Raw genomic sequence first — 19,939 nt, forward strand, 5'->3', positions numbered from 1 at the left:
ACCCAGAGCAGAAAGGGTCAGCATAGGTAAGAGGGCACACAGTGCTCATGAGATATGGAATCCAGAGCAGAAAGGGTCAGTGTAGGTAAGAGGGCACAGAGGGCTTATGAGATATGGAATCCAGAGCAGAAAGGGTCAGTGTAGGTAAGAGGGCTTAGAGGGCTCATGAGATGTGGAATCCAGAGCAGAAGGAGTCAGCGTAGGGAAGAGGGCACTGAGGGCTCATGAGATATGGAATCCAGAGCAGAAAGGGTCAGTGTAGGGAAGTGAACATAGAGGGTTCATGAGATATGGAATACAGACCAGAAGGGGTCAGCGTAGATAAAAGGGTACTGAGGGCTCATGAGATGTGGAATCCAGAGCAGAAGGGGACAGCGTAGGGAAGAGGTTCTAGACGGATTATGAGATGTGAAATAAAGAGCAGAATGGGTCGGCCTAGGGAAGAGGGCCTAGACAGATCATGAGATGATAAATCCAGACCAGAAAGGGTCAGACTAGGGCTGAGAGCTTAGAGGGCTCATGTGGTGTGGAACCCAGAGCAGAAAGGGTCAGCATAGGTAAGAGGGCACACAGTGCTCATGAGATATGGAATCCAGAGCAGAAAGGTTCAGCGTAGGGAAGAGGGCACAAAGGGCTCATGAGATGTGGAATCCAGAGCAGAAAAGGTAAGTGTAGGAAAGAGGGCACATAGGGCTCATGAGATGTGGAATCGAGAGCAGAAAGGGTCAGCGTAGGGAAGAGGGCACAGAGGGATCATGAGATGTGGAATCCAGAGCAGAAGGGGTCAGCGTAGGGAAGAGGGCACAGAGGGCTCATGAGATGTGGAATCCAGAGCAGAAAGGATCAGCGTAGGGAAGAGGGCACAGAGGGCTCATGAGATGTGGAATCGAGAGCAGAAAGGGTCAGCGTAGGTAAAAGGGCACAGAGAGCTCATGAGATGTAGACTCCAGAGCAGAAAGGGTCAGTGTAGGGAAGAGGGCACAGAGGGATCATGAGATGTGGAATCGAGAGCAGAAAGGGTCAGCGAAGGGAAGAGGGCACAGAGGGCTCATGAGATGTGGAATCCAGAGCAGAAAGGGTCAGTGTAGGGAAGAGGGCACAGAGGGATCATGAGATGTGGAATCGAGAGCAGAAAGGGTCAGCGAAGGGAAGAGGGCACAGAGGGCTCATGAGATGTGGAATCCAGAGCAGAAAGGATCAGCGTAGGGAAGAGGGCACAAAGGGCTCATGAGATGTGGAATCCAGAGCAGAAAAGGTAAGTGTAGGAAAGAGGGCACATAGGGCTCATGAGATGTGGAATCGAGAGCAGAAAGGGTCAGCGTAGGGAAGAGGGCACAGAGGGATCATGAGATGTGGAATCCAGAGCAGAAGGGGTCAGCGTAGGGAAGAGGGCACAGAGGGCTCATGAGATGTGGAATCCAGAGCAGAAAGGATCAGCGTAGGGAAGAGGGCACAGAGGGCTCATGAGATGTGGAATCGAGAGCAGAAAGGGTCAGCGTAGGTAAAAGGGCACAGAGAGCTCATGAGATGTAGACTCCAGAGCAGAAAGGGTCAGTGTAGGGAAGAGGGCACAGAGGGATCATGAGATGTGGAATCGAGAGCAGAAAGGGTCAGCGAAGGGAAGAGGGCACAGAGGGCTCATGAGATGTGGAATCCAGAGCAGAAAGGGTCAGTGTAGGGAAGAGGGCACAGAGGGATCATGAGATGTGGAATCGAGAGCAGAAAGGGTCAGCGAAGGGAAGAGGGCACAGAGGGCTCATGAGATGTGGAATCGAGAGCAGAAAGGATCAGCATAGGGAAGAGGGCACAGAGGGCTCATGAGATGTGGAATCCAGAGCAGAAAGGATCAGCATAGGGAAGAGGGCACAGAGGGCTCATGAGATGTGGAATCGAGAGCAGAAAGGGTCAGCGTAGGTAAAAGGGCACAGAGAGCTCATGAGATGTAGACTCCAGAGCAGAAAGGGTCAGTGTAGAGAAGAGGGCACTGAGGGCTCATGAGATGTGGAATCCAGAGCAGAAAGGATCAGCGTAGGGAAGTGAACATAGAGGGTTCATGAGATGTGGAATACAGACCAGAAAGGATCAGCTTAGGAAAGAGTGCATAGAAGGCTCATGAGATGTGGAATCCAGAGCAGAAAGGGTCAGCGTAGAGAAGAGGGCACTGAGGGCTCATGAGATGTGGAATCCAGAGCAGAAAGGGTCAGCGTAGGGAAGTGAACATAGAGGGTTCATGAGATGTGGAATACAGACCAGAAAGGATCAGCTTAGGAAAGAGTGCATAGAAGGCTCATGAGATGTGGAATCCAGAGCAGAAAGGATCAGCTTAGGGAAGATGGTACAGAGGGATCATGAGATGTGGAATCGAGAGCAGAAAGGGCACAGAGGGCTCATGAGATGTGGAATCGAGAGCAGAAAGGGTCAGCGTAGGGAAGAGGGCACAGAGGGATCATGAGATGTGGAATCGAGAGCAGAAAGGATCAGCGTAGGGAAGAGGGCACAGAGGGATCATGAGATGTAGACTCCAGAGCAGAAAGGGTCAGTGTAGAGAAGAGGGCACTGAGGGCTCATGAGATGTGGAATCCAGAGCAGAAAGGGTCAGCGTAGGGAAGTGAACATAGAGGGTTCATGAGATGTGGAATACAGACCAGAAAGGATCAGCGTAGGGAAGAGGGCACAGAGGGATCATGAGATGTGGAATCGAGAGCAGAAAGGGTCAGCGTAGGGAAGAGGGCACAGAGGGATCATGAGATGTGGAATCGAGAGCAGAAAGGATCAGCGTAGGGAAGAGGGCACAGAGGGATCATGAGATGTGGAATCGAGAGCAGAAAGGGTCAGCGTAGGGAAGAGGGCACAGAGGGATCATGAGATGTGGAATCGAGAGCAGAAAGGGTCAGCGTAGGGAAGAGGGCACAGAGGGATCATGAGATGTGGAATCGAGAGCAGAAAGGGTCAGCGTAGGGAAGAGGGCACAGAGGGCTCATGAGATGTGGAATCGAGAGCAGAAAGGGTCAGCGTAGGTAAAAGGGCACAGAGAGCTCATGAGATGTAGACTCCAGAGCAGAAAGGGTCAGTGTAGGCAAGGGTGAATAGAAGGCTCATGAGATGTGGAATCCAGAGCAGAAAGGGTCAGCGTAGAGAAGAGGGCACTGAGGGCTCATGAGATGTGGAATCCAGAGCAGAAAGGGTCAGCATAGAGAAGAGGGCACTGAGGGCTCATGAGATGTGGAATCCAGAGCAGAAAGGGTCAGCGTAGGGAAGTGAACATAGAGGGTTCATGAGATGTGGAATACAGACCAGAAAGGATCAGCTTAGGAAAGAGTGCATAGAAGGCTCATGAGGTGGAATCCAGAGCAGAAAGGGTCAGCTTAGGGAAGATGGTACAGAGGGCTCATGAGATGTGGAATCGAGAGGGGGGCAGCAGAAGAGGAAACATGGATAGAGAAGGGTCAGAAGATGTGGAATTCATAGTAAAAGTGGCTGGTGGCGATGTCTCAAATCTAGCTTAAACACTAGAAGTGTAGGTGCCAATTTCACCCTACTTTTAAACTTGGCTCAGTATAGGTGGTGGGCGGATACTCTTTCTGAGGTACATGTTGAATAGGCCACGTTATAATGCATGCGTTTAGAATGCATGCCATTACAACGCGGTCATTACAATGACCTTGTTGTTATATCACATACCATTACAACACAAGTCATTACAACAACTTGCTGTAGAGGGCCGCTGGATGTTAGAATAGTATAATTTAATATTCCAACTCCAGTCTTAGCAACAGTAGGGAAGGAGTTGGATTTAAAACCCACCTTAAAAAACACCTTCTGCCCCCTACAGCAAGTCATTGTAACAGCTTGGTTTGTAATGGCATGCGATGTAACAAGGCGGTTGTTGCAATGACCTCGCTGTAATGGAATGCGTTGTTTCGCATGCACGGGTAATGTTGTTTCTTGTGCATTTTAGCTTGTTATAGAAAGTAGGCATCATTCTCTACTCAACGTTGAAGTTAATTTTTGATGGGGAGTGGAAATCTCTTTTTGGTTGTTACATCAGTCTGTCGCGACAAATAATTAATTGGGACTCTGAAAGCTTATTGTTTATACCCTCTAGGCATCCAATCTCAGTAATTCCAGTCAAATGTATTAAAACCTGTGTTTGTTTGGGCTTTTTAGCTTGACTTATTTATACTCTCTGCACAACCTGCCATCAAATGTATTGCTGAAGGATGTTTCTTAGCAGTAGATGTTTTAGTGGGAGGCAATCTATATGTTCTGTACGTTTCCATGCCACTGACTGTAGACAGATGGAAATGTCTCTGTGCTGTACAAGTATCCATGTTCGGGTGGCGCAGTCTATAGAAACATTTCTGTTATGCATGTTCCCGTCTGACTGAAAGTAGGTATGTGAGACTAACTCTCTCCTACAAGTGTGAGAGCGCTGTAGGGGATTCAGTGGGTAGAAACTGTTCTCTTCTGCAAGTCCTCAAGTGACTAAGGCCAGGCAGAGGATGCTGTCAATGTGATGTAGATGAAAGTATGTTTAGGTGATTTAGGGCCAGATGTACAAACATTAGGAATACTTATTTCCTAACTGTGATAATCTCTGAATCGCAATTAGGAAATCGGTATTGCTAATGTATGAATCTCTTCTGATTTTCTTTAGAGATTCCTTGTGGGTCGCAAATAGACCTACCTCATGAATATTAATGATGTAGGTGGCAAATTGCAACCCATTAGAAAATGCAGCTATTAAAGAGATGGTGGCCTGCTGAGCTCAGCAGACCACCATGCCTGTGAATCATTTTTTTAATATAGCAATCATTTTTTATTTAAATGCAGCAAAAATGAAACTTTGCAGTTCCATTTTTCAAGAGTAGACAGTGGTCTGCCTGCTCTTGAAAAATATTTGTTTACCATTATCGAAGGGGGAAGGGATCCCGAAGGGACCCCCCTTCCCCTTTGCGCATGGGTTACCACCAGTTTTGAACTGGTGGTACAATATCAGTGTTTTGTGACCCCTGAGTTTAGTCGCATTACATTAATACATAGCATTCTGTTTTGGTATTTTGAATGAACTCCCCTTACAAATACCGAATTGGTATTTGGTAGCAAACGCAAATTGTGAATTGATAACAAGTTACCAAAGCGCAATTTTTCCTTTTGTACATTGCAAAATGCATGTTTGCGGTCACAAACGGAGTGATCTGCGAATTGGCCCGTTTGCGACCACAAAAAAGCTTTGTACATCTGGCCCTTGGTAAGTAGAGACCATTCTGTGTGCATGCTACCATGTACATAATGTAGCTGGTGAGAATAGCTCTCTTCTGCAGATGTGAGCATGTCATAGGGGACTCCTTGGATGAGTGACAGGCGGTGGCATGTGTTTGCTGCAGATGAGAGCCTGTTGCAGAGACCACTGTTCTACATGTCCCTATAATGCCGACTATATGACGGGAAAGGCATCCGGTGCGCTAATGTTAAGATGTACGTGATCTATTGGGCAGGATCCTGCAGGTGGGCGTGAATCCCAGCGACATACATTAGCCTGTCTTCGCTGTGAGTGGGTAGATGCGGTTGTGTCGTGTCCTTTTTGGGAGCGTGTCTCAGGCAGTAGGTGTGTGGAATCCCCCTCTGTGCAGATTTTAGCTCGAGGTAGGTGGGGGGTGGAAACCCGCCCCTGCCATGGCTTGTCAGGGTTGAGGAGGGAATCCCTCCCTGCTGCCAGAGGTGGAGGTGGGTGGCTCAGAATCTCTCCTCCTGTGTGTGTATTTTAGTTTGTCGTCTATGATGAGTCATTCGCACTCGCTCGTGGCCTGCGGCTGCCACAGTGGGGTTGTGAGTGCGATGCATCACTGCTGTGTCAGCTCCTGGGCGGCAGTCATTCTGTGCTGGTGATGTGAGCTTGTGGGTGGACGGGAACCTTCCCTGCTCCATCACTCGCATCTACCCTTCTCCTTTTATGCATTCCTCTCCTCTCCCTCAGTCTGTACCTCTCCCCCTCTTCTGTGTCCCAGGACTCCTCCCCCATCTGCACATTCCCTCTTCACCTCCTGGAAACAAGTTGGTTATGTTTCTCTTGCCTTCTCGTCCCCGCAGTGCCTTGGAAAGCGATGCGCGGCCTCTGTGCGCTTCTTCTGGTCTCAGTGTGTGTCAGTGCCACACAGCTACGCAGGAAGGGGCGCTCCGTCTCGCTGGCCCTCGAGAACAGCCACTTGCTGAACGGGATCAACGTGAACGAGATTCTGAACTACCCGAAATCCAGTGCTGGGCATGGTGAGTACTCACAAGAGTAGGAGGACCTGAGTAGGTCTGTCTGGCAAGGAAAAGTGGAGATCAGAGCTAGCATCACTCACTGACGCGCGGGCCCTCATTATGAGTTGTGTTACTTCACCCCCATGGACAGGCAAAAGCATGCCTTGAAGTTCTGTGCCCCCACCCTGACCCAAACCCCTATAGGCAGTCCCTCATACACTTTCTGTCTGACCAGAGCGGGTGGAAAATGTATGCATCTTTTATTTTACCAAAATAGTGAAAAACTAGCAAATAAAACAACCGGTTAATCCGGATGGGACCAGTTATTCCCCATTTCAGGAAAAAAACTCTTAATAGATGGACTTTTCCGCAGAGTTACCAGCCGATAAATGTAATTCTAGCTCCCTGGTATCTCCGCTGCAAAGTCCAGCTAACTCGTAGTGACGCCCTTGAATGGGAATCAAGCACTCACTCGGCCAAAAACAAGTCACAGTCGCATCACAGCGCTACTGCTGAACCACAGCACACACTACTTCAACATGCTACTCCGATTGCTATATACCAGCAGCCAACCAATGATAAGCCACACTAATGGCGATGTTGTACCACATATCAAATAATTGTGATGCGCCTCCTTCACCCCTAATGTGACTATTTAAAACTGCATTCGCTGTACGCATAATGCAGCTGCCTCATTCTATTTCTCAAGATCAACAGCCTATACATTAGTTCAAGTGATCCCATTTTGGCAATGAAACCTAAAGAGAGTTTCATATCACGTCCGTCGCCGGCGTAATGCAGCATCCTCTCAGATGTCCCACTCCCGCTCGCCTATCCAAAGCAACCCTCAAATACCAAAAAGACCAAAGGCTGAGGGCCACCTCAGAAATCTTAATCGGTGACAAATTTCAGTCCCAGCCTGGATGCTGTTATAATTGATATTAACACTCATACCATAAACGCCATTCCTGCTGACCCCAATTCCTCTAGCTCACCTTCATCAACCACAGGCCCTTGGCAAAATGGCAGCATAAATGAATGTAGTCTTGACCATAATCTGGAACAACCTACCCTTACATTGATATGGATCGAAATACTGTCAATGACGAAGAACAGCGCTTCTGATAACCACCGCAGCCCCTAGATACAGCGCCACTCTGTCAACCAAGGTCCTAGTCTAGTCCACCTACATTCAACACATCTACACCCTCCAAACACATATACACCCGAAGAGCCCAACAGGCAAACCATCGCCAGTGGGTCTGAGCATTCCTCCATGCACTTTATCACTAAAGAAACCCACATTGTCTGCAATTACAGATTCCATGAGTATTACCATCCCAGGCCCCACAGCTAGATGTCCTAAACACACAGATGTATCTGCCATAGAAGCCTGAGAAGTAGAACATCCTCTCAAACCAGTGAAACATCTATAAATCCTATCAAAGCTTCCCTTCTGAACTGTAGGTCTGAACCTTTATATATTCCCCATCCAAGAATCAGACTTTTAATTCTACTGCACACGGAAACCTGGTTTTGCTCATTCGTGTATCGCCATCTTACTACTAGAATGCAACTTCTCCCACCTCGACAGTAATTTATAATTTATTTATTTGTTTGCATAAGTTAATTAAAACCTTTGCATTACAATAAAACGTTAAAAAATACATCTCAATTCATAGAGGTAAAAAAAAATCCACCTCGACAGAATGACAATAGGAGCTCTCTCCTGGACCAGACACCACAACGAAATCTCTCCTCTCAGATTGGGTTAGTCAGACCAAGGGCGTACATCACATGATCTTACTGACACTGCTGTCATGGGTAGGTTAAAACAGGCTCTATAAAAGTAGTCGTCCAGTCTTTGAGAGCAGGGATGGCCCCATATTTGCTTGGATTTGACAGGCTGAACTTAGAAACAGTATGGGGTAACATCAAAACATACCTGAAAAAGCAACAATGAACTTCTATATTATACAGTATAGCTGATTCATCACAGTACTTCACAACACTCCAGAACTGTTAGATTTCTGTACACCAACTATTGTACCACTGACCAACAGCCATCACACCACTCCACAAAAGTCACTGCAACTGTCATAGCACTCAACAATTGCCCCAGAGCTTTACAAGAAGCAATGTTATACTCCACAACAATGTCACATCACCACAACTGTCCGACCCCCGAAGGCAGCGATTATACAACTTAGTAACTGGCATACGGCTCCACAACAATCACAACACTCTACAGCGTAACAACACTATATGGCAACTTCCCAAACCCACTGCAGCAACGGTTGCACCGCTAACAGCCATCACAACACTGCTCCACCACAATTATTACAGCATTCTCCAATGCTGTTACAACAGTCTATGCCAACTGTCTGACTTATTTCAGGAATCACGGCTTAGGCCTGTAATTGCAACATTGCTCGAAAATAATCATCACAACAATGTTATAAAGCTCTCCGACATCTGTTAGACGCCTCTAGGATAACTGCTACACCACTCATCTGCAAACATCTCACAACTCTGCAACACTAATGCAACATCCTGAGCTGCCACCTCTCAACAACAATCATCAAAACACTCTACAGCAACTAACAGAAGACCACAACAAATATCACACTAAAGCAACCGCTGTAGCACTCGCCAATGTCGCACTACTCCCTACAACAATCATTTCAAAACACTGCTACTGTCACATCACTATACAATGGCCACGCCAGTCTACAACACCACTACATAATTATGCAAACAGCACACTTTTCTAAAAGTCTCAAAGCACCCTACAAAGAATGGCACACTATTACACACCAATAGTCACACTACTGTACACGCTCAACAACTAACCACAGCACTCGTCTTGTCATATAATGTTCATTCATCTTTCCTACTTGGCCTTGCTCTCTGGCAGAGGGGTGGTGTACCCCACCCCCGCACTACTCTCTGTGCAGCAGCAAGCAAGATACGTTCTGCTTTCAACTCATTCTCTTCTTCCCCGCCATCGGATCCATGTTTGCAAAATATGCCCTGACACAAATTGTAATGTTCTCAATATTGAGAGCCCATACATTATACTTCCTATCTAATGGAGTGGACTACGTTTTAGCTCAGACATAAGCTGTCTCAGGTCAACAGATATCAAAACTGCATGCCCGTTTCAGGCAGGGAAGATGCTCTTGGAATGTACATCACCTCCTCCTCCATCATTGGCCCATTTATCCTATCTGAACCTTGCTATGGTGGCAGCATTAATGGCCAAAATACCTTCTACCTGATTCGTCTCAGTACTCCTTTATTGCCCTTCTTTTGCGTCCACCACCACTGACAAATAAGACCCCTACTGGCACCATTTTCCTCTACCCCTAAACATGAAAACTTCCAGCTGGAGGGCATCCATTCCTGTGCAAGAGTCCTGATTGGCAAGGATCAGGATTCTCCTGGAGCACAGGTAGGTGCACCAGTTGATGCTAGATGCTGCGGTGCGTGCAGGTAACATCGGTGGGGCTGGGTAAGGGGGGATTTTGAGGGACGATGGCGAGGGACAAATAATTATTTATTTAATTTTCCCTCTGCCTTATCCCTCGAAATTCCCCCTTACCCTGCTCCACCGTTGTTACCTGCACGGACCACAGCTGGATTCTAGGTGGAGGCCTTTGGGCTTTTGGGAATTCCTGCCAGGGGACCCTTAAGAAATTCCTTATCATGCAAACCGTGGGGAGGGCCTCTAGTTATTTCAAGAGAGATCGTCTTAGATTTCAGCAATATGTCTCTGTGTTCGTAATTATAACGTACCCACCTCTGGCATACTTGTATGTCAAAAGTGCACAAGCTGGATCTATGGCATTTATCCGCAGATACGCCAAGGTTCAGGCCAATATTGAGTGCAGGGAAAACAAAAACGGATTTTTGATTGATGTGGAAGCTGCCCGGGATGGTTACATGTCCAACTCCAACTGCTCTCAAACCATTTGAATAAGGGAACCCAGTAACATGGCAATCAGGCAGCAACCCAACATTCTACAAGGTGATGCCTGGAATGGAACATAAGAACAAGGCACTGCAGCATAGGGCTGCCGGACTACCAAAGCGATATATGACTGTATTGCAACCCAGTCAATGCAAGCCTTTCCATCGTGGACATGCGCTTGGTTCCCCTCTCCCTCCTGCTGAAAGAACTCTGTGTAAATAAATAGAGAAAAATGACTGCTGCAGGTTTTTTTTCTATTTATTTACTTTTGTTAAAATCCCGGCACCGCGCTTTAGCTTTGAACATTTTAAGCTAAAGCATGGGTGCGGCAATTGCTTCAAAAGCGAAAAGAAAAAAAAACAATTTTTTTTCTATTTGTTTACTCTTGAAGTAATCACGGCACCCACGCTTTACCTTAAGATGTTTAAAGCTAAAGCATGGCACCTGCCATTGTAAAAAAACATAAATAAACATAAAATGAAATACATGCAGCCGCGTTCATCCAGCATATAACAAAAGTAAAGCGTGGCTGCCATTAGTCTTGCCAGGCATCCCCCATTGAATAAATGATTTAAAAAAAAACACTGAGGGACAGCGTGTCCTGCCTGCAATAGCAGGCAAGACAAAGCTATTTAAGAAAACAGTACTCGAAGGCTGTAGTTAAAGCCTACTGAGTAACAACACATGTAACAGGGGGATTCCTCATGGGAGGTCACAAGAAGAGACAAGGCAGTACTAAGGAGAGACTAATAAGCCTATTGGCAAATGAAAAGCCACCATTTATAAAGGACAGGTACAGGAGCCGATTAAAAAGATGGGCAGAAAGTGGGGGGAGCTTCATGTCCTATCCTGAATACAGCATGTCTCGAAGAGACAGCGCAAGGGCTGCCTAGGTGAGACCTAAAAAGGAAGAGATTACTTTTGCCAAGGTTGAACTAGTCTAATGATACAGGTTCAAAATCCACTGAATACACTGGCACCTAAAATACATATTTAACACAAATATTTGTCTCATGAATATACAAAAGGTGTTACATATAATCAAAGGATTGCTACTTACAAATGTGTTTGACAACTTCCTGGTGAAGGAAATACTTCTTTGGGGTTGAAATGCAGGTCTGACAAGGAAGGGTTGATACGCAGAGGGGCCGACCTGCCCATGAAATGGCAAATAATGTGTGAAAAAAGCACCTTAAGCAGACAGAGCAGTTTATATTTTGCCATTAGCAAGTGCATTTGAAAACACAGAAAGGCTAAACCTATATTGCATCAGGCATATGAAATGGACACAGGAGATTAAATGTAGCCTTGGTATTGCTTGTAAATGAGTTACTATCCGAGGTGCATCATTACTTGGGCTGGGGCACTTCTACCTACCCTATGATCACTAAGGGTTCTTTTTCCCTTCCTAGTGGATGGGCCAATAAGTGAATGAGGTACAATCACTCTAGTGAGCTGATTCGTGGAACTAGTTCTCTCAAAACCCACAAGGGTACACTGAAAATGTGGTACCCTGAGTAGAAGTCAGATGTTATGTTATGTTAAAATAAATGTATAAAGCGCACATACACCGAGGAGGTTTCTTGGCGCTACAATGTTGTCAGAACCCAAGTTCGAATGCACGATTAGAAAGCCTGATCAAATAGCCAAGTTTTAGGACAACTTCGGAAATTAAGAAGAGTGGGACAAAAGCGTCATAGCTGTGTAGAATATCCTGGGCAGCTCCAGCAACAATAGATTGGAGCCCTACATCTCCCTTTCCCACCGGCTCAGACAGGCATGCATGCAGTGGTGAAGCAGAGTGGCATTAAAAGATATTATGCGTAAGGGTAGCCTCCATTCCTAAAATTAAATCTAGGATTGCAATGGCTCCTTGTCTTCTTCAACCCTATCCTTGTTTAAAGAGATTGCAAGGGACCAGGAAATACCAGGACAAAGTGCATTTCAACTACTCAATTGCTGGTCCATCCTGACTTTGGGTTCCCGAGATTACTGTTCCACCTTCTGAGGGAATTTCTGCCCAGATTCCTCCCAAAGAAAAATCGCATATAGTTAGGATGAGCAGGGCTAAATGTCAGCACCACTGGAAAGTCGCATTAGTGACTCCTCACAAACTCTTTACATGCTGAACCAAAATCCAATACCTGACTGAAATGACTCGAACATTCCCCTGTCAAAAACAGATACAGCAGCTCTTGGCAGGTGTTTGACAAATTAGAATTCATGAGATATTGCCAATTATACTAGGCTCAACTGATTAACACCTAATTACAGATGCAACAATCTATATATGGGTTTTATTGTTGAATTCATATATGCTTATTTTCTTTTCTAGACTGATGTTGCCCAGTGTACTTATGTCCCTAAAGAACAAGTTACTTACCTTTGTTAATGCCTTATCTAGCAGAGACTCTATCTAGCCGCAGATTCCATAACTTAGAATTACCCACAGGCGTCATATTAGATCCGGAATATATTTTGTGAAGAGTACCCCAGCGCACTGGTAGGTGGCATTGTTTAGCTCCATGTGAACTTGTTGGCGGCGTCCAAGCTAGAAGTGACGTGTGCTGTGCCTATATAGGCACAACCCTCAGGGGCTGATGTCAGTTACTTTTTGCAACTTTCCACATCAGAAGCGTGGAGCCACAAAGAATACTAACCACTTGTGTGTGAAACTAGGGGCCTGAAAGGGGGAAAAGTCCTAAGTCTATAAATCTGATTGCAGAGTGGGGAGGATGGGTGGGTCAGTAAAGAATTTGTGGCTAGATAGAGTCTCTACCCGATATGTCGTAACCAAAGGTAAGTAACTTGTTAATCTGATAGAGAGTTCAAGCCACAGATTCCTTACCTAAGAATAGATACCCAAGCAATACCTCCCCGGAGGAGGGTATGCAAAAGAATTTCACACTAAAAAGTCCTGCAGTACCAAGCAGGCAAAATGCCCATTTCTACGGACCTGACAGTCAAGGTAGTGGTGCTTAGGAAACATGTGCAGAGATGCCCACGTTACTGCCTGGTAGATGTCCAGGACCTGAACTCCATGTGCTAATGCAGTGGTCGCAGCCTTGGCTCTGGTAGAATAAGCGTGCAAACCCTCAGGGGGCGGCATCTTGGCTAACGCATTTCAGATTTTGATACAGAGCACATTCCATCAAGAGATGTGCCATTTCTGTACCTCCTTCCCTTCCTGGGCTCCTATATACCTCACGAAGAGTTGGTCATCCATACTGAACTCTTTTATGCAGTCAAGGTAGAATGGCAATCCTTTTCTGGGTCTAGCCGGTGGAATCTCTCCTCTTCCATAGAGGAAAGAGGTGTAGTATAAAAGGTAGGCGGGTGATGGACTGGCCTATATGAAAGGGAGTGACCACCTTCAGTGGGAAACAAGCTCTAGTGCGAAGGATCAACTTGTCTGGAAAGATGTTGAGGTACAGAGGCTTAGATGACAAAGCCTGGAACTCACTACCCTCCGAGCAGATGTTATTGCCACTAGAAAGGTCGTCTCGATAATAAGGAGCCTGATAGGACAATTGTGTAGCATCTCAAAAGTAGTGCACATTCGAAAAGTTAAGACTACTTTTAGGTCCAACTGAGGCATGATAAAGGGTGAAGGTGGGAACAAGTGCTGTAGACCTTTCAGAAACATATGCACAATAGGGGTCTTGAAAAGGTGTGGCTGATCTGGCAACCGCAGAAATGCCGAGATGACAGGAAGATAGCCTGTAAAAAAGAGCCCAAAGAAGAGCCCTGATGGGCAAGTGAAAGACTACTGCGCGGCGAGGAGAGGACAGACACGGAGTGGTGTTGGCTTCCCTGCAGAACGATTGTGTTCTTAGGGGCCCTCTCTGCACCTCGCCAGTTTGAGTATACAACTGTGATAAACTCGTACTTGTTTCCTGTGTTGGTGGGAATTACCTCCACATGTGTTAGATCCTTTGGGGTCCTGTTGCCACCTTTTTATGTACAGAACTGAAATAAGGTAAGATGGGGAAGAGACTGGGACTGATAAAAGTCCTGAAGAAGGCCGAAGCGACCAATTTTGGCGCATAATTGAATGGTCAAAACATGTTGACACGAGCAGTTTTCAGGAGGGGTGCTTGGGGGAACCTAATATTCTCTTTAAGCATACCCATCCTATATAATTTTTAATCCTGGCCTTGGGGCTCATGAATGAAAGGGTTGATTAGGGCACCCAAGAGTCAGTTTTAAGCACTTTCTATACTGCACTATTTCTATCACAGCACCCAGTCACCAGGGGATTAACACCCTGACACTCTTTTTTGTTTGTGTTATATGTTGTTTTGTCTTCCCCCTCCCTATGCCCCATCCTGTGTGTGGCTACACCAGGATGTATTGTAAGCAGATCCAATGATGAAGCATGTCAAACAATTATGTGTGAGTGAGGGTAGTTTTCTAAACACACAATGTGTGCCTATATTTGTCTATCATTTTGGCTTGATCACTTTCCTCTCTACCCCTCTTGGTGTTCGTAAGTGAAAAAGTGAAAGACTAACCAGAAGGACCTGAGAAAGGGTCACAGAAAGGGGATCAACCTATTTTTCTGCAACCATGCCACAAACGTGCACCAGTGGCAGGCATATACCTTCTTTGTGGAAGGACGCTTGGCTGCCAAGATGGCATTACAGACTTTAAGGGGAAGGTCAAAAGCTGTCAAATGTCGCCACTCAATCATCACGCATGGAGGCGGAGCATTGACAGGATTGTGTGGAGAACCCTTCCCTGCTTCTGTGACAGAAGATCCTCTCAAAGAGGCAAATTGATCGGAGAACAGACGGCCATGCTCCACCGTTTGGGATACCAGACTCTCTGAGCCCAGTCTGAAGCCATAAAGATGACTTGTGCCTAGTTGTTCCTAATCTTCTTTAGAACTCTGCGCAGGAGTACAGGAGGCCTGAGCTTCACTCAAGTTAAAAAGTGTCACAGAGCGACAGCCACCTTTGAAACTCCAACAAACAGAACTTCTGACATTACATATTCTTGGCGGTGGCAAACAGATCTGTCCAAGGTTCTCCAAACTGCTGAAAGAGACCTTGCCATTCATAATCCACTTGGCATCTACAGGTAACTTTGTCCGCTCTGGTGTCCAGAGATCCTGCAAGGTGTTGAACCACCAGGGAAATGCTCTAACATTCCTGCCATGTCCATAGATGCAAGGCCTTTTGAAAAGGGTCCTCAACCCCACTCTGTCCTGTTCGTTGCAGTACCACATGGCGGTGGTGTTGTACATGAGCACTATCCTTCCCTTGATCGAGGGTAGAAAGTCTCTGAGTGCCAGTTGGATCGCATCGAGCTCCAGCAGGTTGATGTCCTCTGATCTCCACCTCTCTCAGGTGGCTGCCCCACCCCAGGAGGGACGCATCCATCACTACTGTCATATCTTGTTGGGGAAGAAAGAGGGGTCTGCTGCTGATCCAATCATGGTTTGTTAACCACCACTGCAGATCTTCTGCATTGTCCTCCAAGATCTGACCCATGTCCTAGAGATTCTCTCGATGCTGCGCTCACTGAAACTTCTGGTCCCATTGCAGATCCAGCATATGCCAGCAGGCATGTGTCAACAGTAGTACTCTAGAGGCCATGAGGCCCAGCATTCTCAAAGTCAGTCTCACAGAAACCCAGGATAGAGGCTTAAACATCGGTATCATAGCCTGAATATCCTGGGCTTGCCACTCAGGAGGATAAGTCCGATACTGAACTGTGTCCAGAACAGCTCTGATCAAAACGAGCGTCTGAAAGGGAGTCAGGTGTGACTTCGCTATGTTGATAGTGGACCCCAGTGAGTGCAAGAGGTCTGCTGTAGTCTGTAGGTGGGAGACTTGCCTGGGACCAGCCCGCCTTCAACAGCTAGTAGTCAATTTAGGGGAAGACTCACACCCTTGTACCCCACAGATGAGCGGCAACCACTGCTATCATATTGGTGAACACCTGATGAGCACTGGTGAGGGAGCAAGATGAACTGAAAGTGCGTGTGGTGTACTTTGAACTGTGGGTAACATCTGTGGGCAGGTAGGACAGAGATGTAGAATGCATTTTGCAAGCCCAACACACAAAATCCATTCTCCTGGGTCCAAGGCAGACAGGACTTGAGCAAGTGTGAGCATTTTGAATTTCTCTTTTTTCAAGAAGAAATTAAGAGGGCACAGGTCTAGTATATGACCAAGGCCTCCACCCTTCTTGGGCACCAGAAAGTAGCGTGTCAGCAACAACAACCTACTTCTGATGCCCGCACCCTCTCTATGACTCCCTTTGTCAAAGAGCCACCATTTTCTGGAACAGTAAGGAGATATGGTCCGCCAGTCTACCGCAAGTGAGTGGCATGGGTGGAGAGTTGGTCATGAAGGGGAGGGAATAGCCTCTTTGGACAATCTGCAGATCCCAGGGGTCAAATGTGGGGCGGAACCAGGGATGTCGGCAGTGGGACCAGCGCCGGAGAAGGTTGAGGTGGTTCTACCAGCGTTGATCCCGATCCATCCATGGATCCACAGGGCCCGACAGGTCCTGGGTGGAACCTACAGCCAGAAAACCAGTAGGAACCCCTGCCACCCCTGCAGATTCCAAGGGGCGCCAGCAGGAATTGGCCACCCAAGTATGAGATGCATGGCCTCATAAAGCTCACTGAGTTGGCCGGGGGTTGCTCTGACTCCAGGAAACACCGGGAGGCATGGAGATGGCCCAATGACAGGCTCAACCGCGGAGTCAGGCCTTGAATGCTGACATTCCTGCATCTCAAAGGATGACTTTGACAGAGGAGGTGAAGTCGAAGACCTCTTCGGCTTCTTGTTTTTCTTCTTTTTTGGGGACTTACCTGAACACCCGGACAACTTTGACGATGGCTCTGCAACTGATCCAAGGACCTTCCCCACGACCGGAGTCAAGACCGTCGCGGTGACACAGGTCAAGTGGCAAGGAGCTTGAGGAACCGCTCCCTCAAGGCCTTAGAGTGCATGGTGCAAAAATCAATGCAGGTCTTGGAGTCGTGGTTGTGCTTGAGACACCAGAGGCAGACGAGATATGGGTCAGTCACCAACATCTGCCAGTAACAGGTGCCACAGAGCTTAAAACCAGTCTATTTCGCAGACATTCCTGCCACACCAGGAGACAATGGGCCTGATTTAGGTCATGGCGGATGGGTAACTCCGTGACAACAGTGACGGAGATCATGTCCACCCAAATATGAATCCCATTGGATATAATTTGATTTATATTTTGGTGGATGGGATATCTGTCACCGTTGCGACAGAGTAACCCATCCATCAAGATCTAAATCCGGCCCAATGTCTCAAAAAATCTTTAACAAATGGTTGAAAAAGGTCAGTCAAAAAGTGACTGGAGTAGTTGTTCTCTGGATCTGCTCTGACTGGCGCAGAAAAAATATAACTGAAACTAGCTGGGTTGGCCCCTATATAGGCAAAGCACATGTCACATACTGACAAACAATATTCACCTGAAGGGATCAGATTCATACACGTGCCACTACTAAGTCCAAGAAACAGAAAAAGGTTTCGTATAACAGCATTCACATACTAAACTGTGGAACAGAAAGTAAATCTAGCTTTAATGGAACTCCTAATCTCTAAGGTACTAACAATTAAAATAAGTTTTACTCCATTCCCAAAGTATTGCAATGCCAAAAAGACTAGTAGATGCGAAATAAAAGAAGTTGCAAAGTGGCACACGCATTCTCTAAAATAAACTTTTGTCTGTTTTCTGACAGCTGGATTCCCTGGTGATTGTGCCGGCTTATCAGAGGGGCAGCCAAGTGGACTTTACATTGTTCAGCCTGAGATCAACCGGAATGTGGTGGTGCACTGTGACATGAGAGGAGGTGGCGGCTGGACTGTGGTACAAAAGAACAGTTACAATACAAAAATCACCTGGAATAATAACTGGGCAAGCTACAAGAGAGGGTTTGGTGACCTTCGGGGGGACCACTGGCTCGGAAACGAACATATACACCTTATCACAAAACAGAAGTTTTATATGATTCGCTTCCTGTTACGCGATGCCTATGGAAAGGAACAAATTGCGGATTATGATCTATTCCGCCTGGAGGGGGAATCTGGGTGCTACCGCCTACGTTTAGGCAAATACTCAGGCACTGCCCCCGATGCTCTGACCACTGACGTCGCCCATGCAGCACATGACAACATGAAATTCTCCGCTTATGATCAGGATAATGACCGCTCCCAGGAGAATTGTGCATCAGTTGGTGGGGGAGGCTGGTGGTATGACAATTGTCGTTATGCAAATCTAAATACGAAGAATAAGATTCACTGGCAAGGTGTATGCCCCGGAAACTGTAAATCTAGTGAGATTCTGATCAAGCCAGTAATTATATGTGATGACAATGGTAATGGAGGAGGTGGAGATAATGGAGGAGGGGACAATGGTGGTGGGGACAATGGTGGAGGAGGAGACAACGGAGGGGGTGGGGACAATGGGGGAGGTGGAGACAACGGAGGGGGTGGGGACAATGGAGGTGGAGATAACGGAGGAGGGGATAATGGTGGAGGTGATGACATAAACCCTACCCCTTGTGAACTGGATTAAACTATTACATTTGAGTACCTTATTTGCCTGCACATTCTTTGTTCTAAGATGATGTGTTATCATACAGTCTTTTTGGGAAACAACTGTTATTACGCCTTCCTGTGTTTGCTCCCCATCCCAAATCGAGCAAATCGTTGAATGTATTGAATGTATTTTAGTTGAGGAGACCCATGCCAGCAGTAAGTCACAATCTCCAGATTCATGTTCAGAACTTCACTGAGGTGGAGGACTCTCAATAGTCCTGTGTTTTGTGGAGGGATGCTTGTGAAATGTTTGTATCCAAGAAGTTAAAAAGAATGTGAGTTGTAGTTATGTATAGTTATAGAGTTTGAATTGAACATGGAGATCCAGTTTTGGCCAAGACAGTGCTTCCGCCACAAAGACGCCTGCATTAGGAGACTCTGCCTGCCTGCATTAGGAGACTCTACGGTGACAGCCGTAGAACGGGAGCGGTCGCTCCCCACGCTCCCTGACCATCCTTGTTGCCTGTAACATTGTCTGGTATCGTTGCGCTTGCTGCCTGGTATCGTAGCGCTTGCTGCTAATTGTTGTGCTTTTGCTCATTGGCTAATTGCCATTGTTGCACTGCTCGCATCGCCTGCAGAATTATTTGTGCCTCTTTGTGCCGCTACCACTGCCCAGATCGTAGCATTGTTCCGGTGGTGCCCCTGTTTCGCTTTTTGTTTGTGCTGCCATTTTGTTGTTGACTCCTGGCCCGTCCCTCCTCCCCGATCCCACCTTCCAGCTGCTCCTCCCTCCCACTGAGAGATAAGGCTTGTCCCTTCTGGACTAGCGCTGTGACCGTCTTGGATTCCTCTGAAGCGGTCGCTCCCCGCGCTCCCTGACCATCCTTGCTGCCTGTAACATTGTCTGGTATCATAGCGCTTGCTGTCTGGTATCGTAGCGCTTGCTGCTAAATCATTGTCTGATATCGTAGCGCTTGCTGCCTGGTACCGTAGCGCTTGCTGCTAATTGTTGTCCTTTTGCTCATTGGCTAATTGCCATTGTTGCACTGCTCGCATCGCCTGCAGAATTATTTGTGCCTCTTTGTGCCGCTACCACTGCCCAGATCGTAGCATTGTTCCGGTGGTGCCCCTGTTTCGCTTTTTGTTTATGCTGCCATTTTGTTGTTGACTCCTGGCCCGTCCC

At 46.9% G+C, this 19,939-nt stretch overlaps 1 protein-coding gene across 6 annotated transcripts in view; it reads left to right on the plus strand.

Moving 5' to 3' along the window:
• Positions 1-18,812, plus strand: part of LOC147729786 (fibrinogen-like protein 1-like protein) — a 34,399-nt gene extending 15,587 nt beyond the window's left edge. Inside the window, exons 2-4 of one of the 6 annotated variants that reach the window (XM_086958494.1) lie at positions 6,091-6,267; positions 17,955-18,644; positions 18,702-18,812. In XM_086958494.1, coding sequence (XP_086814620.1) covers positions 6,091-6,267; positions 17,955-18,644; positions 18,702-18,790 — 956 coding nt within the window. In that variant the 3' untranslated portion in view covers positions 18,791-18,812. Of the gene's footprint in view, positions 1-6,090; positions 6,268-17,954 lie in introns of all 6 variants that reach the window. The other 5 variants (XM_086958495.1, XM_086958496.1, XM_086958497.1 and 2 more) reach the window with 5 other exon arrangements.
• The last annotated feature ends 1,127 nt before the right edge of the window (positions 18,813-19,939 follow it).

The sequence above is a fragment of the Lissotriton vulgaris genome, chromosome 2_1 (genome assembly GCF_964263255.1).
Source record: "Lissotriton vulgaris chromosome 2_1, aLisVul1.2, whole genome shotgun sequence".
Classification (NCBI taxonomy): Eukaryota; Metazoa; Chordata; class Amphibia; order Caudata; family Salamandridae; genus Lissotriton; species Lissotriton vulgaris.